The sequence below is a fragment of the Rhinopithecus roxellana genome, chromosome 4 (assembly GCF_007565055.1).
Source record: "Rhinopithecus roxellana isolate Shanxi Qingling chromosome 4, ASM756505v1, whole genome shotgun sequence".
Lineage (NCBI taxonomy): Eukaryota > Metazoa > Chordata > Mammalia > Primates > Cercopithecidae > Rhinopithecus > Rhinopithecus roxellana.
Genome location: NC_044552.1, coordinates 69,786,681 through 69,812,923, shown reverse-complemented (window position 1 = coordinate 69,812,923; position 26,243 = coordinate 69,786,681). Strand labels below are relative to the sequence as shown.

General features: G+C 45.8%; 1 protein-coding gene across 3 annotated transcripts in view; it reads right to left on the bottom strand.

Moving 5' to 3' along the window:
- Positions 1-26,243, bottom strand: part of ZDHHC14 (zinc finger DHHC-type containing 14) — a 323,921-nt gene that overhangs the window by 133,806 nt on the left and 163,872 nt on the right. For all 3 annotated transcript variants that reach the window (XM_010381547.2, XM_030928562.1, XM_010381546.2), the window contains exon 2: positions 21,895-22,055. In XM_010381547.2, the coding sequence (XP_010379849.1) occupies positions 21,895-22,055 (161 nt within the window). The remainder of the gene's footprint in view (positions 1-21,894; positions 22,056-26,243) is intronic.

Here is a 26,243-nt window from a genome sequence, read left to right as displayed (position 1 = left end):
CTGGAGGACTGAGCAGTCTGCCCAGGACACAGCCCGTAGTGGCATGGTCTGGTCCAGGCTCTTGGCCTTTCCCCCGCAAAGAAAGAGGACTGAGTCTTCCCTCAGTGTCTCTTGGAGGGATCCCTCTGCGCTCCAGTTCTCTGACGCAGGCCCGGCCTCATCTCCAACCCGAGCCCCTCAGTGCCCGCAACTCTTCCTCCTCGTCAGCCCCAACTCTCACTGGCTTCTCCACCAGAGTCAGCATTCTTCAGCTCACCTGGGACACGCTCGGGCCTGTCCCTCAGCTGGTGGCAGCCATCTCTTCCCCTTTCACTCTGCCTGTCACTCTGCTCCAGCCTTTGCTTCAACACCAGCCTCGTGTCCCCTGTTCCAGCGCCAGGGCCTCGGCACTGAGCTGTCTCCCTGGACTCCATCTCTGGCTTTCTGGCTCAGTCTCACTCCGTACGTGGTCCTGACTGTGCTGTCAGTTAGGGTAGGCATTTTTATTCCTTTCAAACCTTGTTTAACTGCCTGGATTCCAGACCCGTTCCACCTGCTGGTGATGAGAGCTCCATCCCCTGGCACTGCCTTAACCCCTATCAAATAACACAGTGAGGGCGTGAGCTCAGCGGCCAGGCAGGCCTTTGAGCTGTGCTCTGTTGATTACTAGTTAAGAGGCTTTGGGAGTTACTCATCCTTTGTGTGCCTCAGTTTCTCCAGCTGTAAAATAGGAATCACAGTAGCCTCTGGCTCAGAGGGCTGCCGAGAGGACTGATGGGCATGTGGAACACACGCACATGGGACCTGGGGACAGTGGGTGCTGCGGGGCGCTGGCCATCCCCCTTCCCACCCTCCATCCCCAACTCCTGTCCTCTCTGCTGGCTCTGCTTTCTTGCCTGCTGGCACCTGCCTTGTGCAGCATGACCCGCCACAACACGAACCAAATCCACTAATTACTCCGCGTACACCACGATTGGTAGCCGAAGACATCCAGGTGGGGTCCCCATATTTTCCTGTTCAGTTGCTAGTTTGTGAAATAACACCTCCCTTCTCCTGGTCTCTGCCACCCCACATCCCAGTACCGCCTCCTCCGGCCATTCATGGCCTGCGTGTCTTGTGAATCCAGTGTGCATCTCTCTCCTCCAGAGGCCTCCTGTGATTAATCCCTCCTGATCCTCTCCTAGGCGCACCGTCCCTTCAGCCCTCACAAATTCAGTTCACATTACAGCAGTGGTTCTCAACTGGGGGTGATTTTGTGCCCGAGGGGACATTTGGCAATATCGGGAGATAATTCTTTTTGTCACAATTCTAGTGGGTAGAAGGCAGGGATGCTGCTAAATACCTGCAATACACAGGGTTGTGGGTGGGGGGCCCACAACAAGGAATTATCTGGCAACAGGGCAGGAGCTGTAAACCCTGCATTACAATCATCTGTCCTTGCTGATGCTCCTCTGTTAAATGAGAAAAAAAAAAAAAGAAGAAGCTGTCAGGGGTTGCAGTTGTGCGTGCTAGCCCTCCAGCTGGAATTCTTTTGATTCTTCTATAGCACCTAAGACAATACCATGCCTAAGATGGATTAACTGATAATGATTAATTTTCTAAGTAAACAGCTATCCAGGAACATTTTTCATTACATGTCTGGGATATCTTATGATTAAAAATAGGCACATAAAGGTTTGAAAAGTCTGTGTTCCTTGAGGGAAAAATAGGGAATTCTCTTTGTAGTCACCAACCAAAAGTTTGTTCAGCTACAGGACAGACGTCCTGCTGCAAGCAGGGTCTAGGGGGTCAGGCAGCCTCATCAACCATGATTACGCAGACAAACCATTCATGACCAGCTCTGTGTCTGTGTTCCTTTCTAGGAACATGAACTTTTTGTTGGCATTCACAAAATTCATATTATATATGATACCAAAACCTCATCATCTGCATCTAAGAGAAACAGGCCTTTTCTTTACTAGGATGGAAGTGGCACTGAGCAAGGTGCTTCCAAATGATGTAAAATCCACGTTGAGTCCTTAAGAGACAGCTGGAAAAGAGAGGGGCCTTGGAAGAGAACCCCAGGCAACCATCACCCGGTCTGTCAAAGGTCTCTCCTAAAAACATGAGAACTGAATAGAGGAAAGAGAAGACCATAGCTCCCACTCCCACCTTGGGTGGCAGGATTGACGTACAGGGGTGCAGGCACCCCTAACTCAGAAGGGGACTTATATAGGGCATAGGGGACTCAGCCTGTAACTGACCCTGCCCAAGGAGTCAACAGCTGAGACAACGCTGATGAGAGTCTTAGGCATTCCTGTGTGATTCTTGATAGATCTCTCTCTGCAGAGTGTCACCACCATCACGGTGGTGATCACAGAGGAACAGCCACATCTCAAATGCCCACGTTTTTTACTCACTGACTCAAAAAGCTAATTCTTTCAAATGATCGAAAATAAAACAAATCAGATGGATACATCTGAGAGATTTCAGTTAAGTATGTAAAATTCTTTGTCCTCTAAATCTGTGCAGTCCAGTGTGGGAGCCCCTAGTCCTGTGTGCCTATTCTACAGAGCTCTGGAAGTGTGGCTAGTCTGAACTGAAATGTACTGTAAGTGTGACAAAAGAATGTAAAATATTCCATTAGTACTTTTTCTTTTTTACACCAAATACACATCAAAATAATATTTGGGATATTCTTGCTTAAGTAAAATATACTGTTAAAATTAATTTACTTTTTAAAATGTACTTTTTTTACTTTTTAAATGTCACTGCTGGAACACGTGCAGTCTCGCCTACGGCCTGCCTTACATTCTTAGTGGAGCTGCCACTCATCGTCACACCAAGAGTGTTATATTTAGGTTTGGTCAAGGCAGCAGAAGATTTTAGCCCACTTCTATTCTGTGAATTTCTATGGAATGTAAAGAACCACTCCCCCATTCACTCAAGGACACTTGGACTTTGAGTTTCCATCCTTAAAGGAAAATGAAGAGACTTTTTAAAAGTGTACACTCCAAATTGTGATGGCATGTAACATGGCATTCATCCACTTGGGCTTGTGTTTTCTCCTAGAAAGCGTTATCTATAGTTTCTGAATAAGTGGTGTTCACTTCTGTCCATGGATGTCACTCAAGTTTTTTCTCCAAAAGCCTTGGAAGGTAAATTTGGACAGATGAAAATTGTGGGGAATTTCTTCCTTACCAAACATGGTGGCAGGAAGAGCCCTCATGGGACAACTCCACTGTCCTCCCAGTGGCACCCCCACCTGCCTTCCCAGTCCTCTCTCTAAGTACCTGCTAGCCTCTGAGTGCTGCCAATGTCAGACTTCCAACTACACGGTAGCCATCAGTCAACTCATGTTTGCAAGCAATGATTCTTAATCTCAGAACTTATCTACTAGAAACAAAAAATAAACAGTTAATGTATCTCCCATCCTTACATGTAAGTTTTCCAGGGCACAGAGGGAAGGGAGATACAGCTCCCCCAGAGCAGGCTGTATCTCCCCCCAGCCCTCCCCCACCCCCCCCCCCACCCCCAGCAAACGAGTTTAAAGTAAAGAAGTGAGAAAGGTCACTGGGAAGGCAAAGGGTGAGTTGGTTTGATCATAACAGGGGTTCAGAGGGTGATTGTTACGGCAGAGTCTCAGTAATATCACAGACCTGCATGTGGGCTCCAAAGAGGACACCTCAACAAAGTCCTATGTTCACAGTGTGGTGGACCCCAAAGAGGACACCTCAACAAAGTCCTGGGGGTGGAGCAAGATGGCCGAATAGGAACAGCTCCAGTCTCCAGCTCCTAGCGCGAGTGACACAGAAGACAGGTGATTTCTACATTTTCAACTGAGGTACTGGGTTCATCTCACTAGGGAGTGCTGGACAATTGGTGCTGGTTAGCTGCTGCAGCCCGACCAGCGAGAGCTGAAGCAGGGTGAGGCAAACGGGCACACCAGGAGATTATATCCTACACCTGGCCGGGAGGGTCCCACGCCCACGCCCACGGAGCCTCCCTCATTGCTAGCACAGCAGTCTGCGATCCAACTGCAAGGCAGCAGCGAGGCTGGGGGAGGGGCACCCGCCATTGCTGAGGCTTAAGTAGGTAAACAAAGCCACTGGGAAGCTCGAACTAGGTGGAGCTCACAGCAGCTCAAGGAGGCCTGCCTGTCTCTGTAGACTCCACCTCTGGGGACAGGGCACAGCTAAACAACAACAACAACAACAACAAAAAGCAGCAGGAACCTCTGCAGACACAAATGACTCTGTCTGACAGCTTTGAAGAGAGCAGTGGATCTCCCAACATGGAGGTTAAGATCTGAGAACGGACAGACTAGACTGCCTGCTCAAGTGGGTCCCTGACCCCTGAGTAGCCTAACTGGGAGACATCCCCCACTAGGGGCAGACCGACACCCCAAACCTCACATGGTGGAGTACACCCCTGAGAGGAAGCTTCCAAAGCAAGAATCAGACAGGTACACTCACTGTTCAGCAATATTCTATCTTCTGCAGCCTCTGCTGCTGATACCCAGGCAAACAGGGTCTGGAGTGGACCTCAAGCAATATCTAACAGACCTACAGCTGAGGGTCCTGACTGTTAGAAGGAAAACTAACAAACAGGAAGGACACCCACACCAAAACCCCATCAGTACATCACCATCATCAAAGAACAGAGGCAGATAAAACCACAAAGAAGGGGAAAAAGTAGGGCAGAAAAGCTGGAAATTCAAAAAATAAGAGCACATCTCCCCCTCCAAAGGAACGCAGCTCATCGCCAGCAACGGATCAAAGCTGGATGGAGAAAGACTTTGACGAGATGAGAGAAGAAGGCTTCAGTCCATCAAACTTCTCAGAGCTAAAGGAGGAATTACATACCCAGCGCAAAGAAACTAAAAGTCTTGAAAAAAGAGTGGAAGAATTGATAACTAGAATAATTAATGCAGAGAAGGCCATAAATGAACTGACAGAGATGAAAACCATGACACGAGAAATACGTGACAAATCCACAAGCTTCAGTAACCAACTCGATCAACTGGAAGAAAGAGTATGAGCGATTGAGGATCAAATGAATGAAATGAAGCGAGACGAGAAATCTAAAGTAAAAAGAAGAAAAAGAAATGAACAAAGCCTGCAAGAAGTATGGGATTATGTAAAAAGACCAAATCTACATCTGATTGGGGTGCCTGAAAGTGAGGGGGAAAATGGAACCAAGTTGGAAAACACTCTTCAGGATATCATCCAGGAGAACTTCCCCAACCTAGTAGGGCAGGCCAACATTCAAATTCAGGAAATACAGAGAACGCCACAAAGATACTCCTCCAGAAGAGCAACTCCAAGACACATAATTGCCAGATTCACCAAAGTTGAAATAAAGGAAAAAATCTTAAGGGCAGCCAGAGAGAAAGGTCGGGTTACCCACAAAGGGAAGCCCATCAGACTAACAGCAGATCTCTCGGCAGAAACTCTACAAGCCAGAAGAGAGTGGGGGCCAATATTCAACATTCTTAAAGAAAAGAATTTTAAACCCAGAATTTCATATCCAGCCAAACTAAGTTTCATAAGTGAAGGAGAAATAAAATCCTTTACAGATAAGCAAATGCTTAGAGATTTTGTCACCACCAGGCCTGCCTTACAAGAGACCCTGAAGGAAGCCCTAAACATGGAAAGGAACAACCAGTACCAGCCATTGCAAAAACATGCCAAAATGTAAAGACTATCGAGGCTAGGAAGAAGCTGCATCAACTAACGAGCAAAATAACCAGTTAATATCATAATGGCAGGATCAAGTTCACACATAACAATATTAACCTTAAATGTAAATGGACTAAATGGTCCAATTAAAAGACACAGACTGGCAAACTGGATAAAGAGTCAAGACCCATCAGTTTGCTGTATTCAGGAGACCCATCTCACATGCAGAGACAAACATAGGCTCAAAATAAAGGGATGGAGGAAGATCTACCAAGCAAATGGAGAACAAAAAAAAGCAGGGGTTGCAATCCTAGTCTCTGATAAAACAGACTTTAAACCATCAAAGATCAAAAGAGACAAAGAAGCACATAATGGTAAAGGGATCAATTCAACAGGAAGAGCAAACTATCCTAAATATATATGCACCCAATATAGGAGCACCCAGATACATAAAGCAAGTCCTTAGAGACTTACAAAGAGACTCAGACTCCCATACAATAATAATGGGAGACTTCAACACCCCACTGTCAACATTAGACAGATCAACGAGACAGAAAGTTAACAAAGATATCCAGGAATTGAACTCATCTCTGCAGCAAGCAGACCTAATAGACATCTACAGAACTCTCCACCCCAAATCAACAGAATATACATTCTTCTCAGCACCACATCACAGTTATTCCAAAATTGACCACATAATTGGAAGTAAAGCACTCCTCAGCAAATGTACAAGAACAGAAATTATAACAAACTGTCTCTCAGACCACAGTGCAATCAAACTAGAACTCAGGACTAAGAAACTCAATCAAAACCGCTCAACTACATGGAAACTGAATAACCTGCTCCTGAATGACTACTGGGTACATAATGAAATGAAGGCAGAAATAAAGATGTTCTTTGAAACCAATGAGAACAAAGATACAACATACCAGAATCTCTGGGACACATTTAAAGCAGTGTATAGAGGGAAATTTATAGCACTAAATGCCCACAAGAGAAAGCTGGAAAGATCTAAAATTGACACTCTAACATCACAATTAAAAGAACTAGAGAAGCAAGAGCAAACACATTCAAAAGCTAGCAGAAGGCAAGAAATAACTAAGATCAGAGCGGAACTGAAGTAGATAGAAACACAAAAAACCCTCCAAAAAAAATCAATGAATCCAGGAGTTGGTTTTTTGAAAAGATCAACAAAATTGATAGATCGCTAGCAAGACTAATAAAGAAGAAAAGAGAGAAGAATCAAATAGATGCAATAAAAAATGATAAAGGGGATATCACCACCGACCCCACAGAAATACAAACTACCATCAGAGAATACTATAAACACCTCTATGCAAATCAACTAGAAAATCTAGAAGAAATGGATAATTTCCTGGACACTTACACTCTCCCAAGACTAAACCAGGAAGAAGCTGAATCCCTGAATAGACCAATAGTAGGCTCTGAAATTGAGGCAATAATTAATAGCCTACCAACCAAAAAAAGTCCAGAACCAGATGGATTCACAGCTGAATTCTACCAGAGGTACAAGGAGGAGCTGGTACCATTCCTTCTGAAACTATTCCAATCAATAGAAAAAGAGGGAATCCTCCCTAACTCATTTTATGAGGCCAACATCATCTTGATACCAAAGCCTGGCAGAGACACAACAAAAAAAGAGAATTTTAGACCAATATCCCTGGTGAACATCGATGCAAAAATCCTCAATAAAATACTGGCAAACCGGATCCAGCAGCACATCAAAAAGCTTATCCACCATGATCAAGTGGGCTTCATCCCTGGGATGCAAGGCTGGTTCAACATATGCAAATCAATAAACGTAATCCAGCATATAAACAGAACCAAAGACAAAAACCACATGATTATCTCAATAGATGCAGAAAAGGCCTTTGACAAAATTCAATAGCCCTTCATGCTAAAAACGCTCAATAAATTCGGTAATGATGGAATGTATCTCAAAATAATAAGAGCTATTTATGACAAACCCACAGCCAATATCATACTGAATGGGCAAAAACTGGAAGCATTCCCTTTGAAAACTGGTACAAGACAGGGATGCCCTCTCTCACCACTCCTATTCAACACAGTGTTGGAAGTTCTGGTTAGGGCAATCAGGCAAAAGAAAGAAATCAAGGGTATTCAGTTAGGACAAGAAGAAGTCAAATTGTCCCTGTTTGCAGATGACATGATTGTATATTTAGAAAACCCCATCGTCTCAGCCCAAAATCTCCTTAAGCTGATAAGAAACTTCAGCAAAGTCTCAGGATACAAAATTAATGTGCAAAAATCACAAGCATTCTTATACACCAGTAACAGACAAACAGAGAGCCAAATCATGAATGAACTTCCATTCACAATTGCTTCCAAGAGAATGAAATGCCTAGGAATCCAACTTACAAGGGATGTAAAGGACCTCTTCAAGGAGAACTACAAACCACTGCTCGGTGAAATCAAAGAGGACACAAACAAATGGAAGAACATACCATGCTCATGGATAGGAAGAATCAATATCATGAAAACGGCCATACTGCCCAAGGTAATTTATAGATTCAATGCCTTCTCCATCAAGCTACCAATGAGTTTCTTCACAGAATTGAAAAAAACTGCTTTAAAGTTCATATGGAACCAAAAAAGAGCCCACATTGCCAAGACAATCCTAAGTCATAAGAACAAAGCTGGAGGCATCACGCTACCTGACGTCAAACTATACCACAAGGCTACAGTAACCAAAACAGCATGGTACTGGTACCAAAACAGAGATGTAGACCAATGGAATAGAACAGAGTCCTCAGAAATAATACCACACATCTACAGTCATCTGATCTTTGACAAAACTGAGAAAAACAAGAAATGGGGAAAGGATTCCCTATTTAATAAATGGTGCTGGGAAAATTGGCTAGCCATAAGTAGAAAGCTGAAACTGGATCCTTTCCTTATTCCTTATAAGAAAATTAATTCAAGATGGATTAGAGACTTAAATGTTAGACCTAATACTATAAAAGCCCTAGAAGAAAACCTAGGTAATACCATTCAGGACATAGGCATGGGGAAGGACTTCACGTCTAAAACATCAAAAGCAACGGCAACAAAAGCCAAAATTGACAAATGGGATCTAATTAAACTAAAGAGCTTCTGCACAGGAAAAGAAACTACCATCAGAGTGAACAGGCAACCTACAGAATGGGAGAAAATTTTTGCAATCTACTCATCTGACAAAGGGCTAATATCCAGAACCTACAAAGAACTCAAACAAACTTACAAGAAAAAAACAAACAACCCCATCAAAAAGTGGGCAAAGGATGTGAACAGACATTTCTCAAAAGAAGACATTCATACAGCCAACAGACACATGAAAAAATGCTCATCATCACTGGCCATCAGAGAAATGCAAATCAAAACCACAATGAGATACCATCTCACACCAGTTAGAATGGCGATCATTAAAAAGTCAGGAAACAACAGGTACTGGAGAGGATGTGGAGAAATAGGAACACTTTTACACTGTTGGTGGGATTGTAAATTAGTTCAACCATTATGGAAAACAGTATGGCGATTCCTCAAGGATCTAGAACTAGAAGTACCATATGACCCAGCCATCCCATTACTGGGTGTATACCCAAAGGATTATAAATCATGCTGCTATAAAGACACATGCACACGTATGTTTATTGCGGCACTATTCACAATAGCAAAGACTTGGAATCAACCCAAATGTCCATCAGTGACAGACTGGATTAAGAAAATGTGGCACATATACACCATGGAATACTATGCAGCCATAAAAAAGGATGAGTTTGCGTCCTTTGTAGGGACATGGATGCAGCTGGAAACCATCATTCTCAGCAAACTATCGCAAGAACAGAAAACCAAACACCACATGTTCTCACTCATAGGTGGGAACTGAACAATGAGATCACTTGGACTCAGGAAGGGGAACATCACACACCGGGGCCTATCATGGGGAGGGGGGAGGAGGGAGGGATTGCACTGGGAGTTATACCTGATGTAAATGAGGAGTTGATGGGTGCTGACGAGTTGATGGGTGTAGCACACCAACATGGCACAAGTATACATATGTAACAAACCTGCATGTTATGCATAGTACCCTAGAACTTAAAGTATAATAATAATAAAAAATAAATAAATAAATAAACAAAAAAACAAAGTCCTATGTTCATAGTGTGATGGACCCCAAAGAGGACACCTCAACAAAGTCCCATGTTCACAGTGTGGTGGACCCCAAAGAGGACACCTCAACAAAGTCCTATGTTCACGGTGTGGTGGACCCCAAAGAGGACACCTCAACAAAGTCCTATGTTCACGGTGTGGTGGACCCCAAAGAGGACACCTCAACAAAGTCCTATGTTCACGGTGTGGTGGACCCCAAAGAGGACACCTCAACAAAGTCCTATGTTCACGGTGTGGTGGACCCCAAAGAGGACACCTCAACAAAGTCCTATGTTCACGGTGTGGTGGACCCCAAAGAGGACACCTCAACAAAGTCCTATGTTCACGGTGTGGTGGACCCCAAAGAGGACACCTCAACAAAGTCCTATGTTCACGGTGTGGTGGACCCCAAAGAGGACACCTCAACAAAGTCCTATGTTCACGGTGTGGTGGACCCCAAAGAGGACACCTCAACAAAGTCCTATGTTCACGGTGTGGTGGACCCCAAAGAGGACACCTCAACAAAGTCCTATGTTCACGGTGTGGTGGACCCCAAACAGGACACCTCAACAAAGTCCTATGTTCACGGTGTGGTGGATCCCTAAGAGGACACCTCAACAAAGTCCTATGTTCACGGTGTGGTGGATCCCTAAGAGGACACCTCAACAAAGTCCTATGTTCACGGTGTGGTGGATCCCAAAGAGGACACCTCAACAAAGTCCTATGTTCACGGTGTGGTGGATCCCAAAGAGGACACCTCAACAAAGTCCTATGTTCACGGTGTGGTGGACCCCAAAGAGGACACCTCAACAAAGTCCTATGTTCACGGTGTGGTGGACCCCAAAGAGGACACCTCAACAAAGTCCTATGTTCACGGTGTGGTGGACCCCAAAGAGGACACCTCAACAAAGTCCTATGTTCACGGTGTGGTGGATCCCAAAGAGGACACCTCAACAAAGTCCTATGTTCACGGTGTGGTGGATCCCAAAGAGGACACCTCAACAAAGTCCTATGTTCATGGTGTGGTGGATCCCAAAGAGGACACCTCAACAAAGTCCTATGTTCACAGAGTGGCGGACCCCAAAGAGAACACCTCAATGAAGTCCTATGTTCACAGTGTGGTGGACCCCAAAGAGAACACCTCAACAAAGTCCTATGTTCACAATGTGGTGGACCCTAAAGAGGACACCTCAACAAAGTCCTGTGTTCACAGTGTGTGAACACGTGGATGACATGGAGGCATCCGTGATAAGGAAGATCCCATTCTTGCCAAACTCTAGTCAGGCATCTCTGAGTGCTCTTCCCAGCGAGGCTCTGATTTGGGGGCTTCCATGTCTGTTTCTGCAATCCCCCATTTTAGCAAAAGTCCTGCTGAGTCAGGTTAGCCAGAACCCTCACCCTCCCTATCTGATCCCCTTTGCTACTTGATGGGGTTCCTCATCCCCACTGTCCCCCAGGGAATCTCTGACCACCCTGGCCTGCCTTCGGCTGGAATCCAGTTCGGTTGGTTTAGCCAGAAGCCCCCTCACCCCTGAGGCTTCCTTTTGGTAGTCTTCCATCCACTGCCCCCAACTCTGCTCCTTGGCTGTAAATTCCCACTGTTTCTTGCTGTATTTGGAGTGGAGCCCAACACCTCTTCCCTACTGCAAACCCCACTGCACTGGTCCCTATGACCCTGCATGGTCTCCCTGAATAAAGTCTGCCTTCATGTTTTAACAAATGTCCTGAATAATTTTAACAATGAGGTGTGAGGGGTATTCAAGGACACTCTGAGTGTGTGGTTTGGCAGATGACTCTAGGTTAGATCGGATCCCCAGTCACAACTCCAGCCACCAAAAACTTGCAGATGTCTATTATGAGGCAGGGTGTGGAAGGTTCCTGGGGCCACGAGGAAACAAGCTGTCCCTGAGAGGCTCTGCAGGGAAGGCCTGGCTTCTGAGGCCGCAGCCCCTGCTCTCTAAGTCCCCTCTCAGGCTCAGTGTGGCTGGGACTCTTTTCCATGCCGCTGCACTGCTCAGCTTTCCCTGGTCGGTCTCCTCCCAACCAGGTCCCGCCACACCTCCTTGCCTTGGTCCATTTCCTCCGTCCTCATTGAGCCCTTTGTTTCCTTTTGTTCCTGAGCTGCCTTTCATGCTACTTCCACCCTTGGAATAAAAATGCCTCCCACTTCCCAAGCACAAAGAGGCTGCCCACTCCCTGATTAACGTCCTCCAGGGGGATTTTTCTCCTGAAAAGCCCATCTGGCCTCCCCTCCTCCTCATGCCCAGCACATCCACTGCAGAGGGCTGTTCCAGAGATTATTCTGCCCAACGTGCCGGCCGCCCTGCCGATTCTGGATGAGGGGTTTCATCTCTGGCTTCCTTCTAAAACCCAACTGACGGACCCACTCCCTCACTCGAAAGAGCTACTGTTCCATCATCTTGCTTTATCCTCCCAAATACGCCAGTTAAAGTACTAATGATAGTAATATTCCAGTGAGTCATTGAAATATCTTATTTTGCAGTACCTATAGTTTGCGTGTTGAATTTACATGGGTGTACACGGAGTTTTGCATTTTAAAATTAACAGAAGACGTCATTTCTTCTGTTTAAGCAGTGGAACTGTCTAAATAATCTTCTAAAGTGTTTAGGTTCCCAGATTTTCATAACCAAGCAAAGGAGAAAGAGGCGTTTATTTCTAGAATCACAGGATGATAATGCTGGAATGGCTCTTTGCACTCAGTGGGCCTATTTTACAGACACTGAAATTAAGGCCCCAAGAAGTCAACACACTTCTCAAAGTCACAGAGTAAGTTCATATGGTTATTTTAAATGCGTAATGATAAGGAATAAGACGCCATTTATCTAACAGGCACTGCGGGGAGGGAGTGATTAAACAGAATACTCAAAGTAGAGGAACTTGTAGCTAGCCAAACTCCTGAAAATACGGCAGTCCTGGGAGCTGCAGTGGAGAGGACGCAGAGGCTATGCTGTAGAGGAAGGTCACAGGCGGGATGTGGAAAGGCCCCAGGGCTGTGCTTCTCATGTTCAGATGACTCACCTGTGGTCTTGTTGAAATGCAGATTCTGATTTACCAGGTGAGTCAGGGCCCAAGAGTCTGCATTTCTAATAAGCTCCCCGGTGACGCTGACGTTGCTCTTCCGTGGACCTCCGTTTGAGTAGCAAGGATTTAGAGATTCCGTTTCAGAAGCCAGAAAATCAAAGGAGAGCTATATAATACCTGGACTTGGAACCAGACTCCCCGCCAGGGTCCCAGGCCTGTCACTGATTGGCTCTGTTGTCAGTGGGTGGGGTTGCACCTGTCTCTGAGTCTCAGTTTACTCATCTGTAAACCAAGGGAGTTGTCCAGGATGACATCCATGACTGCTGAGGTCCCTTTAAGCTGGAATGTCCCATGACTCAGAGCCCTGCAGTGGCCAGCACCCCAGGAGGAAGGGAGGGGCCACAGAAAGCTGTTGTGAGAGATGGACGGACCCACATGTCATCAACTTTCTTGATGCCCTTGGCTGGGTAGGGGTGGGCCTGGAATTTTCATTCACATGCTCCAGACCACTCGCTCCTTGCTTTGACTGTATTCTTGAACCATGCGCGTGGTCTCAAGTTTTCTATCCTTTTCATGCCACTTGGTCCTTTACTCCTCCGCTCTACCGCAGCCTCTGTGTTCCTTGCCCTCAGGGTGACCTTCTCCTCGCACTGGTTATGCCATCATCCTTCCCCTTCCATGGCCCCATATATAAGAAATGATTATAATCACAGTACATTCTGTTTTTTAGCAGAGCATATCAACATGGCTGTATGCCATCATCACACTGGCTTAACACAAACTCCAAAGAAAGTGACATTGGTGTAGCAAGAGAAAGAGAGACTTCCCCTTACCTGGAAAAAAGTGGTATCCTGGCTTTAGGGAGGAGTTCATCAGTTCTACAGAGGTGATTTCACATCTTTACACAGGGACTCAAACTACACAAAGAGGGCCATTCAGGATGGGAAACGCTGCGGTCGCTAGAATCCCTATGTGACACTGTGGTCTCTCTAGAGTGTCTGTGTGACACTGTGGTCACTCTAGAGTGTCTGTGTGACACTGTGGTCTCTCTAGAGTGTCTGTGTGACGCTGTGGTCTCTCTAGAGTGTCTGTGTGACGCTGTGGTCTCTCTAGAGTGTCTGTGTGACGCTGTGGTCTCTCTAGAGTGTCTGTGTGACCCTGTGGTCACTCTAGAGTGTCTGTGTGATACTGTGGTCTCTCTAGAGTGTCTGTGTGATACTGTGGTCTCTCTAGAGTGTGTGACACTGTGGTATTTCTAGAGTGTCTGTGTGACGCTGTGGTCTCTCTAGAGTGTCTGTGTGACGCTGTGGTCTCTCTAGAGTGTCTGTGTGACGCTGTGGTCTCTCTAGAGTGTCTGTGTGACGCTGTGGTCTCTCTAGAGTGTCTGTGTGATGCTGTGGTATTTCTAGAGTGTCTGTGTGATACTGTGGTATTTCTAGAGTGTCTGTGTGATGCTGTGGTCTCTCTAGAGTGTCTGTGTGATGCTGTGGTCACTAGCTAGAATGCCTATGATAACTCAGGAATTCACATTCCTAAGCTCAGCGCAGGCTGAGCACAAAAGTGTGATCTCATCAAGTTAAATAACCCCCTTCTCTCAATTTCTCTTCCTGTAAGGAAGAAAATGCCACTTTCCACCCACAAAGCTCTCTAGAGGACCAAGAAGACAATTCTGTGAAGGACGTCCACCAGCAGAGAGGAGACACAAGACAGCTTTCTAGAGCTGTCGTCCTAAGTCCCCATGCCAATCAGTGTATAGTAATGTCGCCAACTTCAAAATCAAGGAAATATGTTTGCATCAGAGAATGGCTTCAATGCCAACACATGGTACATTCCCAGAAGTTTGGATTTCCATAGAAAAAATAAATAACACAGGCTTCCTTGAATGTCCTGGATGAAAACCACACATCCTTCCAAATCCTGTGGAAAAACATCTCTGGCCCCCTCCTTCCCTTAGAAACAGACCCTTCAAAATCTTGTGGTATTTCCCCAAATACCATAATTTTGAGTTGTGACATCTGGTTTCCAGCTCTCCCAGGCTGGAGTTTCTTGTTAAAGGGACATCGAAATCTCGACATCCCAAGCTGCCACTCTGGCCTTGTGCAGGAGCCTCGCTGCCCCACTTCCTGGCATCTGTGCACTCTAGATGGTTCTAACACTCCCCCCAGACAAGGAAGCTACATTTTTTTCTAGGATGTCCTTTTTTAGAAGACTTTGTCTCTTCCAGAAGGTATGTCAGACATGATGGGACTCCCCCGCTCTCCATTGCCACAAACATCACAGAACATCTAGACACCAATGACAGTCCCACTAGAAAAAGGCCCCTGAATCTTCAAGAAGCTCTAAGAGGGGAGTTAGATTGTCTAGAAATTCCCTGAAGTTCTTCCTGCTCCACCCACTTGAGCCCAGGATTTGAGAACCAGGTCTTCGAGCCACAGCATGCTAAGCACGGCTTTCTGTTTCAAAGCTCGAGGTTGCGCTGGGGAGAGAAGATGTGGTCCATGGGAAGGGGAAGTGCCACTGCTGCAGGGAGCCAAGCATGGCTTGCTCAGGGCCTGGCTCCCCAGGCAGCAGGAGGTGGGCAAGACCGTGCAGCAGGTCAGAGCACAGGGTGTGATATCAGATGAGTGGGCGTTGGACTCCCAGCTCTGGCCAAGTGACCTCTGGCAAACCCCTTTCCTCCCTAGCACTGGCATCCTCACCGGTGTAACAAAATACAGATGGTGGGCAAATGCCACGGCGTGGCCACATCCCACACGGGAAGAGACGCTTCATCAACAACAGCCATGAACACTGTCCAGCCTGTTCATCAGGGCCCAGCAGACTCATCACACAGACACACGGGAAAAGCACGGGGAATATTTCATTTCATGGGCACAGGTAAGTGCTTAAGCTGGTGGTGCAGGAGAAAGTCCAAAGGCTACTGAGGCGGCATCACAGTGACCGTCAAGAACAGGCCAGATGCCAGGTGCAGTGGCTCACGCCTGTAATCCCAGCGCTTTGGGAGGCCAAGGCGGGCAGATCACCTGAGGTCAGGAGTCAAGACCAGCCTGACCAACAGGGAGAAAACCCATCTTTACTAAAAATACAAAATTAGCTGGGAATGGTGGCGCATGCCTGTAATCCTAGCTACTCGGGAGGCTGAGGCAGGAGAATTGCTTGAGCCTGGGAGGCAGAGGTTGTGGTGAGCCGAGATCACACCATTGCACTCCAGCCTGGGCAACAGGAACAAAACTCCATCTAAAAACAAACAAACAAACAAAAAACAACAACAACAAAAAACAAGAACAGGGCGGAAAGCAGTAGGGAGGGAGGATGGGAGAAGCAGCAAGGACGCACACACTGGCCGGTGCAATCCACTCTGCACGGAGCTCTGCGGCCTCGTCAGAGTGCATGAGAGGCTAAAAGGGCCACTGCAAAAAACAAAACAAAACAAAAACAAAAAAAACTATACAAAGTGTGAATTGTGGTGATATTGGAGGTGAGTAAAAAGATACAAATATGAATTGGAGGAAATGGTCAGAAAATCTTACCTTCTGAAAAGAAAACTGGCAAAAAGCAATCAAATTAGCCACCTGTAATGCCAGCTATTTTGACCCTGCCAATGTTTTGGGGGTGGAGAGGGGTGTATATTCAACACTATGGACAACTAGTATACAGTACACAAAGCGACTGCACAGTGTATGAAGATTCAATCACAAATGAATCACAGCCAGTAGATTACTCATTAGGCAAAAATCAATGAAACCAAATCAATGAAACCATCAAACTTTAAAGCAATTTTATGGTGAATATTGACAACAGAAAATGAAATTAACATTGCCAAAAAAAAAAAAAAAAAACCCAAACAAAAAACCCCCAAAACTGCATATGGTAAAAAATCAAATCACAAAAAAATTTGTCTTAGTAGAAATAATAGTTCTAGTAAAAAATTCATAATGGCAGCTTTCATAATACTGATAACTGAAAAATCTTAGTTATAAACTTTATGCAGAGAAGAAATTACTCCAATAAAAAGAATTTTAGTGAAATAACAATGTAAATGAAAACAAGTGGAAATAATTTGTGCAATACAGAAAATTGTGGTCTTATATTGACTTAGTCTTTTCCTCAGAAAGCATTTTCTCCAACAAAAATCCGTTAGTGTCGTTAAAATTCCAATTAAAATGTTTCTACTCTTAAACACAGAATTAAGATATCTTTGATGGGGGAAAAGCCCAGCAAGTCAGATCATTGGGTCAAAACTTCCTGTGGCTGTGGAAGTCTTCCCAGGAGATGCTCTGTTTAGGATGGGCTGGGACTGTGTCCCTGACAAATCCAGGCTTTCCCAGGGTCAGGAAGTTGCTGTGCTGTGCTTTCTAGAAATCTCCTCGAGAGACTCTTTCAAGGACTAATTTAGGAAATAACAAAAGATAAGCTTTACTAATAGTAAGGTGATTGGTTCTATGCACTATAAGAAAATTTATTGGATGATGAGAATTTGACCAAAGATGGGGAGAAGGAGGGGGAGGGAGTGGAGGAGGAAGGAGAGAGGGAACACACACACGCACACGCGTGCACACACACGCACACACACACGGGTGCATCCACTGCCTAGGGAAGTGGCATTCCACCACGTCAGCAACACGTACAGAGTGGAGGTAATCAGTCTTCAGATTCTGCCACAATGCAAGTGAATTTTTAAAAGCCCACCAGCTTCCTTTGATCTGGTTCCACCTTTACCAAGCAAAATCCATCACGTATATGGTATCTGGGTTACTGTGGCTTGAAGGAGGAGCTTCCTAAATCACTAGCCTTGCTTTGGGAGCCAAAGCTACTCACTCACTCTCCACATTGACTTCCTTCGTCTCAGCATCGGGTCAGGACTGTGGAGGGGGTGGGAAGAGATGAAACCTGTGGAATGTGAAATACTTCCCCCTATTTTGATTACTGGAAAGGTCTATCCCTAATAGAAATTAAATGCTTTGATCCTGTGATTTCTAGTACGGGATTTGTCATTTTTTTCTAACCCCAAATCAGTTGCTTAGGATCAGATCATCCTTGGGTGAACTGTAAAAACTGAGTTTTGGAAACTGAAGTTTCCAAGCAAGCCTCCAGTGACCCCTGCTTCCCTGGCCCCTTGCTGCTATTCTTTGATGTCTTTTTAGCAGCAACCTAAGTCATCGGGAACATTCTTTCAGAAGAAAGAAGTGTAAGGCATTTCAAGAGCCTTGAAACAGACTCTGAAGCCCAGAGCCCTCCTCCTCCCCACCTACTCCTCTCAGAAGTTTGAAGACAGGGGAAAGCTGTTTAAATCCTTGGCAAATCTTCAATAAATTACTCAGATGGCAGATTCCAAGGGGCCATTAGGGCTTCTATAAGGAAGAAATCTACAATGGATAATTAGAATGAATAACCCTAACAATAAAAAGTTTCCAAATCTAATGGTTCATTTTTTCTTTCTTTAACCAGATAGCACAACGTAAATGTGTTAAGATTTCACTGAAACAACCTTATCTTCCAAAGCCAAGTAGTATACCGGAGGACTCCTTATGAAGAGTTAGATCGGTGATGGAAAAGAGCCCAGCTTACAGGTGCCTGCACTCCTTCCTCAGCCTGGAGGAGGCACAGCTAAGCTGGCAGGCAGCAGACCCAAAGACATTGTACCAGCTCTGCCATTTATTCCTGTCACACTTCAGGTAGCTTTTTATGAGAACCTACATTCGTAGAAGGTGGAGAGAAAACTGAAAAGAGACGAATTAGACAAAACAACAAACAATCCTTTACTACACATCTACAACGTGCCAGGCACTTTTCCTATAATCATTCATCCTGACAAGAACCTCAAAAGATCCATGCCATTACTCCTGCTTCACAGAGAAGAACACAGAGGGATAGGGTTTAGAAAACTGCACCGCTCGCCTAAGTCGCACAACTAGAGAAAGGGTGAGCCAGGATTCAAACCCATGTCTGAGGACCTCCAAAGCCCTCTTCTTCCTCTTCTCCTTCTGCTTCTTCTACCCCATCTTTTTCCTCTCTCCCTTCCCACCCTCCTCCCCCTTTTTAATTTTTTTATTTTTTGAGTCTCGCTCTGTCGCCCAAGCTGGAGTTCAGTGGCGCAATCTCAGCTCACTGCAAGCACCGCCTCCCGGGTTCATGCCATTCTCCTGCCTCAGCCTCCCTAGTAGCTGGGACGACAAGCGCCTGCCACCATACCTGCCTAATTTTTTTGTGTGTTTTTAGTAGAGACGGGGTTTCACCGTATAAGCCAGGATGGACTTGATCTCCTGACCTCGTGATCCGCCCACCTTGGCCTCCCAAAGTGCTGGGATTACAGGCATGAGCCACAGTGCCCGGCCTCCTCCTCCTTTTTTTTCACATCTTTATAGAGTTATAATTTATGTACCACAGCAGTTACCATAGAAAGTGTGCAATTCAGTGACCTGTAGTGAATTTATTGCATTGTGCAACCATCATCATGACCTAATTTTAGACCATGTTCATAATCCCAACAAGCTCCTTCCTGTCATGTGCAGTCAACCTGCACTCCTACCCTCCCAGCCCCAGGAAATCACTAATCTCCTTTCTGTCTGTAAAGATTTGTCCTTTCTTGGACATTTTATACAAGTGAAATCACACACTACATAGTCTTTTGTATCTGGCTTCTTTCCCTTAGCAAATGTCTTTAAGGTTCATCCATGTTGTAGCCTGTATCAATACTTTTCTTCCCTTTTATTGCTTCATGGAATCCCATTGTATGGATATAACACATATCGATCATCGATATATATGATATATATATATTGTCATATATATATCGTTTTATATATATATATATATATATAAAACACATTTGATGGACATATGGGTTGTTAGGTTTCATGCAGCTGTGAATAGTCATATACAAGTCTTTGTGCGGACATATCTAGGAGTGGAATTGCTGGGTCATATAGGAATGGTGTTTAGCTTTTGGAGAATTTTGAGAAACTGCTTTCCAAAGTGGATGTACCATTTTACATTCCCACCAGTAATGTATAAGGGTTCCAGTTTCTCCACATCATCACCAGCATTTGTCATTGTCAGTCTTTTTGATTAGTGCCATCTTAGAGGGTATGAAGTAGTATCTCACTGTTTTTGTTTTTGTTTTTGAGACAGAGTTTTGCTCTGTTGCCTAGGCTGGAGTGCAGTTGTGCGATCTTGGCTCACTGCAACCCTCTGCCTCCTGGGTTCAAGCGATTCTCCTGCGTCAGCCTCCCCAGTAGCTGGGACTACAGGCTTGCACCACCACACCTGGCTAATTTTTTTTTTTATTTTTAGTAGAGATGGGGTTTCACCATGTTGGCCAGGCTGGTCTCAAACTCCTGACCTCAAGTGATCCTCCCACCTCGACCTCCCAAAGTGCTGGGATTACAGGTGTGAGCCACCGTGCCCTGCCTCATCCACTTTGTAAGAAAGGCAGAAAGCCTGTTCCTAATCATGCTGATTTTGCAGATGCACTTCCACTAACCTGGAGATGGGGATCACTGCAGGAAATTGCATCACCCCCAGTATGGGAGTTGGGCTCTTGCACTGGGAAGAGGATTTTCAAGTTACCTGCTCATGTGTTGTGGCCATAAACCACACAGTTTTGAAGGAAACTAGGTTTGACTTCCCTCTCTCTCCCCAGTGGTGGAACGAGCTGGAAAGAACAAGGTGAAACCTGTTCTGAAACCTGGAAAGCTGAAAACCTGGAAACCTGGGTTGAAGGCTCCAGCTCTGCCACTTTCACCCATTTAAGCCCCTGTTGGGGACTTTGTTTCCTTATTTGCAAAATGGGTGTAATAATAAAGCTTTCCTTACAGGGTGGCTTAGATATGGAAAAAATGCAGTGATAGCCATGGATGGGCCTGACAAATGATTAAAGTGCTATAAAATGTGAGCCTTAAAATTAGGCACTAGCAGGCCCTGTCTTGGAATCCCATGATGCAGGGACTAAGAAAGAGATTGTCTGCCATTGCTTCTCCCTCCCCTCTCCTTCCTACCTCAGGACACAAGAGAACTGCAGTCTAGCAAACAACACCACACACTCCACACACTCCCATTTTACTGCTCCCTTCCCAGGCAGTAGAGATGAAGGATGAAGGCAGATGTCGAGAGAAGGACAAAGCTGTGCTTTAGCTCTTGGGGAATGGTAGGACCAGAATAGGCACTTTTTTAGCAAGATCCACAGCTCTATCTTCTTACACTGTAGACAGGGAGCTCCCTCCAGCTTTAGTGGAGGCTGCAAAGGAAAGTCCATAGAATAGGAGGAATCCTGGAAGAGAAATATCTCTGCCAAGTGATTTTTTAGGTCTAAACATTATGTTCACACCGAATCATCACAGCTCCTCTGCTGGGCCTGTGAAATTTACCAAAGCACCACAGCAAAGCTACACATTCACAATCACAAACTTTTAAGAGCAAGAAAAAGTTCTCTTTTTAATTAAAAAAAAATGTAAAAGTTTGTTGTGTGAGGGATTAGGGTCTGTTTTAGTATCTTCAAAATGGGTTGTAATAAACTTTAGTATAGGTTTTAATATCTAAGGAAAAATGAAGCTATTCATCTCAACACATACCACAGATACATGTTTATTATACTTAAATAAAGGAAATTCTCAATCCTAGGCTGGATAAACAAGAAAGTCATCTAAGATGTAACTGTCCTAGACTGACATCATGGAGACTGGTCATGCTCCAAGGATTGCAAAAGGGAGTAAGTGCAGCAAGCTACAACTGTAGACCTTTCGGGGTGGAGGCTGCTTCGTAGAGTGGAATCAAACACTTGGGTTTCAAAGAAACATCAGAAGCACAGCTCACAGGCGATGCTTTGCTCGCTTGGGCCAGCAGTCCTGCCTCCAGGATACCCGTCCCTCCAGCCCCCTCTTCTTCAGTTCATCCTGCCCACCCAGCGAGCTAAGGAACGCTGATTTCTGGCCTCCTTCCTTCCCAGTGCTCAGCCCCTCCTGCACAGCCCTTGGCCTGCCTTCCCCACTGTGGCTGGGCCCAGGCGGGAAGTGACCAGAGGCCATGGGCAGACTTCCAGTGTTACCTATTTGCCTTTCCAGATCAGCGGCTTCATCAGGCGTGGCTCGTGGGAGGACTCCGGGGTCGCTGAAGCTGGTGCGGAGCAGGGTCCCCATCACAAAGAAGAACAGGATGCCAGCGACTGCAGGGATGGCAGGAGTGATTTTCACTGCCAGGTATGGACAGCTGCCAACAGGTTGGACAGGCCAGGGAGAAGGGGAAAAGAAAGGAAATACAATGTTAGGACTCAACAGTAAGCAGTCTTTATCTTCTAAGAAGTCAAAAGCTTATTTGGAGGAGGGAAATTGATTTCCATTAAAAATTCATCAATGTGAAAGATTTACATTTGGGGAGATCTGTGGTTCTCTTTTACAGACAATTGAACCCCCACTCCCCAGCACGACAGCCCAAGCCCTCTGCTCTTACAGGAAGATGCTGGAAGAAGAATGAAAATAGTCCTGCTGGTACAATCAGTCTAAGACGCATAGAGCTTGTATATAAATAGACACGTGTCCTCTGTGCTGTAAACATGGTTCAGGAGTCTATGAGATCCCCCCACTCTCCCCTGGGATTACATAATAGAAGAAGACATCAATTTAGAATGATCTTCATGAGAGCCGGCCTTTCCCACTTGGGTCAAACGACTCAGGGACTTTCAGCCAGCTCCAGATGCTGAGGACTGTACACACACTTTCAAAGGGGAAGACACCAATTTTCCATGTTTTGGAGATAATCTATTCCAAAGGGAATGAGTTATGGAAATGGACTGCAGGCAAGTTTCTGAAGACGATGTAAGGGATTTCAGCAGCTGGAATAGAATCATCTCGTGCTTTTCCAGAGGGCATCTGAGCTACCAACGAACGAACGTGGCCCAACTCTTAACTCAACCTCTTCACTGCTGTCAGTCTGACACGCTGACCTGAAGCAGGGGTTGTGATGAGTCAGGGAGAGGTGCCACTGGGACAAACTCAGCTCTACACGAGGCCAGCCTAGGAACCAGCGTCTGACATTTGGTCTCAGATCCAGGTATTCTGGAGCCGGAGCAGTTCTTACCATGGCCCTCTGATGCACTCAGATGCTTGGACCTAAGTGAAGGATGGGATCTGCAGTGACCACAGTCACTCCATTGTTGCCACATTAAATAACATCATGGGCATTGGGGAACAGGATGCAGAATCATGGAATTAGGACATCTAGCGTGGAAAGCAATGCTAGATTGCCCACCTCATCAGAAGATCCTCTTCCATGTTCTCAAGACAAAACAGAGATGGGGAGCTGGAGAAGAAAGGATTGGGAAGCTCAGCTCTGCCCAAGACTGGGAAGCAGACAGGGCTCTTGGTCTTGGAAGCCCTGGGAACCAGCACCCCACTACTGTGCAGGTCTCTGATGGATGGCAAAGGGATGCAGGCAGGAGTCTGGGACTTAAGAGCCACAAGCCGTAATCCCCTTTGCTGAGACAAGTGATAGATAGAACATTAGCGCACCAGCCTTCAAGAGGCCTGCAGACCTAGACACAGCTTCCTGGAGCGATAGCTGATGTTGATAATGTGGACCGTGGTTGTGCAAGTTTCCTAGCATGAGGAGATGTACAGCGAAGTATTTAGGAATCAAGTGCCACGATGAATGCAGCTAACTCCCAAATAGCTCAAAAAAATATTGTCTAGACAGAGTAAATGGGATCAAGTATTAGCAAGAGGTGAATCTGGGTAAAGGGTAAATGGATGTTCTTTGTACTACTCTTCATCTTGCTACTTTTCTATAAGTTTGAAATTATTTCCAAATAAAATTTTAAAAAAAGAAACACAGTCTATATCGAAGGCATGAAAATACCCTGGTATGAAATTATATATATACACACACATATATATATGCTATATATAAACCCTGAATACATATAATTTTAGTCTAAAATAATCTACTTTAGGGGGAAGTTTTTTGTTACAAAGTGGTTAGGGAAAAGAGCAAATATGTAGAAGAGAATTTTCCAAAAACACTTGAATTCACAATTCAACATAATTTGAACAATGACAGTGAATAAAAACAAGCCCACGTTTTTCCCCTTTTTCAAGACTAATGAATTTGAAGAAGAAGATGTTGGCCCAGCAAAGCCAGCTTCAGCGAGGCCACAGCTGGACAAGGTGAACCAGACAGACCTGGTTAGGAGAGAGTGTTCCAATTCAGGTGTTGATAGCTGTGACTTAATGCTATGGAGCTTCTCCAAGGATGGCTACTTGTGAATGGCCAGAACCCTCCCGTGAGGGTGACTGAGTAGATCTTAGGCTCTGGTGTGCTTATTTTTTCCTTTTTGGGTCTGAAAGGCAGCTTGGTGGACTGCGAAGTCTACCTGCTCAAAGTTGCAAAGGCTGCCTCTTGCTCTTAGAGCAAGTTCTAGCATGCCTTGCCCTCCACCGTTCCCTGTCCTAAGTGCACTATCTGTGGGGTTGGGATCTTCCACAGCTACCCCTCTTCCCCAAGCTGATGCCTCTGCAGCCTCTCATCACCTCCAACCCCCAAACAGGATGTCCCCTGCCACATTCTCACGGCAGAGACAATACACTGTAGATTGGTATCTGCACTTCAGCACACACTGATTTATTCAGAGCCATCCCAGGAAAGGAGGAAAAGGCAAAGTCCAGTTGACGTGGGGAGGCCTACTGCCTGCCAGGGTTCTCTCACTGCGTAGCGGGCTGTTGCACTTGGACAAATCAGGGCACGGATCTGAAATGCATCTGTTTGTGTTTCCCTGGGAACCTGCTCCTGCTCCTGTTCCCGCAGGAAATTTCAGGTGGGTCTAGTGATTTCTCTGATCATAATATGAAGGTAATAGGAAGTCCTTGTCGCTTTAAGTAGCAAACAGTGTCATTTAAGTAAATGAAAGGGTAATAATCCCAGTGAATAATGGTAACTTCTACCTTGATATGAAGTTAAGCCCCCTCCACTACCCCAGCTCGCCAGCTGCAGTTTCTGGCCCCTCCATGGTAGAGAAGAAAGCAGGTGGAGTAGGAAGGGAGGCAGGAAGGAGCCTACAGGAAGAGTTCTGTTACAAGGCGACTGCGTGCTCTGGGTCTATGAGACGGTTAAACCAGCTCTGCCTAGACTTGCATTGGTGAGTGCTTTGGACTCCCCCGGGGGGAACCGAGGTGCATGGCCCACCTGCGCTTGTCTTCCTCCTTCCCTCTTCTTAAAGAGAAATGGCCAGCCTTCCTCTCACTCAGGGCCTTCCTTCCACTCTGTTTTGCCTTCCAGTCCCTCCTCTCAAAAGCCCTCTCTGTCTTCTCTCTCCGGGGGACAGCTGGAACAGTGATCTCTGTTTGTTTACTTATTTATTTATTCATTATCTTTTTTGAGACAAGGTCTCACTCTGCTGCCCAGGCTGGAGTGCAGTGGTATGATCACGGCTCACTGCAGCTTTGAACTCCTGGAGCTCAAGAGATTCTCCCAGCTCAGCCTCCTGAGTGGCTGAGACTATAGGCCCTCACCACCATGCCTGGCTAATTTTTTGTGTGTTTTGTAGAGACAGGGTCTCACTTTGTTGCCCAGGCTGGTCTCAAACTCCTGGGCTCGAGTGATCCTCCTGCCTCAGCCTCCCAAATTGTTGGGATTACAGGAATGAGCCACTGTGCCCAGCCTAGAACAGTGACATCATCCCTGCCTACCACGATCCTCTCCTTCAATCTGTCCCAACCACCACTGCCAGCTCCAATCACACATGTCTCTGCTCAAAAGTCTTCCATGCTTCTGCCGTCCCTGCCAATGAAGCACGAGCTCCTTATCTGGTGTCCAAGTGTCCCCTGCTCTCCCTCTCTCTCACTGCCCCTTCCTGAATCCCAGCAATGGCCACACCTAACATTTGGGCATCTCAGGCAGGCATGGGCTTTCACCCACTGCCAGCGCTGCCTGTCCAGTCCATGTGTCTGGAACACCTGCACCTCCCATTCAGCATGTTGATGCTCCCCAACCTTCCACTTCCAGCTCAATACTGCTTCCTGAAAAGCCTTGGTAGAGTTTCTGGGCTCACCCCTAAGCAAAAGGGATCGCTTCTTTCTCTGGACCCCCACCGTGTTTTCCTTTGCTCCCCTTCCTCAGGATATGTGGATATTTGCGGGCATGCGGCTATCTGCAGACATGCTCCACACACATCACTAGATTAAAAGTCCTGGAAGGTGAGACTGGCCCCTGTTCCTCTTCGTGTCCTTTGTAGCACCTAGCAGGATGCCTCGCATGGTGGAAAATGCAACCAAGTTTGATAAATATTTGTTGAGTAGCTGAATGAACAGAATCCATTTAGTGAATTTTACTAAAATTTACCCGAAAGAGGAGGAGAGTCAAGTCACCCACACCCTCAGCAACCACAGACCTGGTCTAGAACTTCTC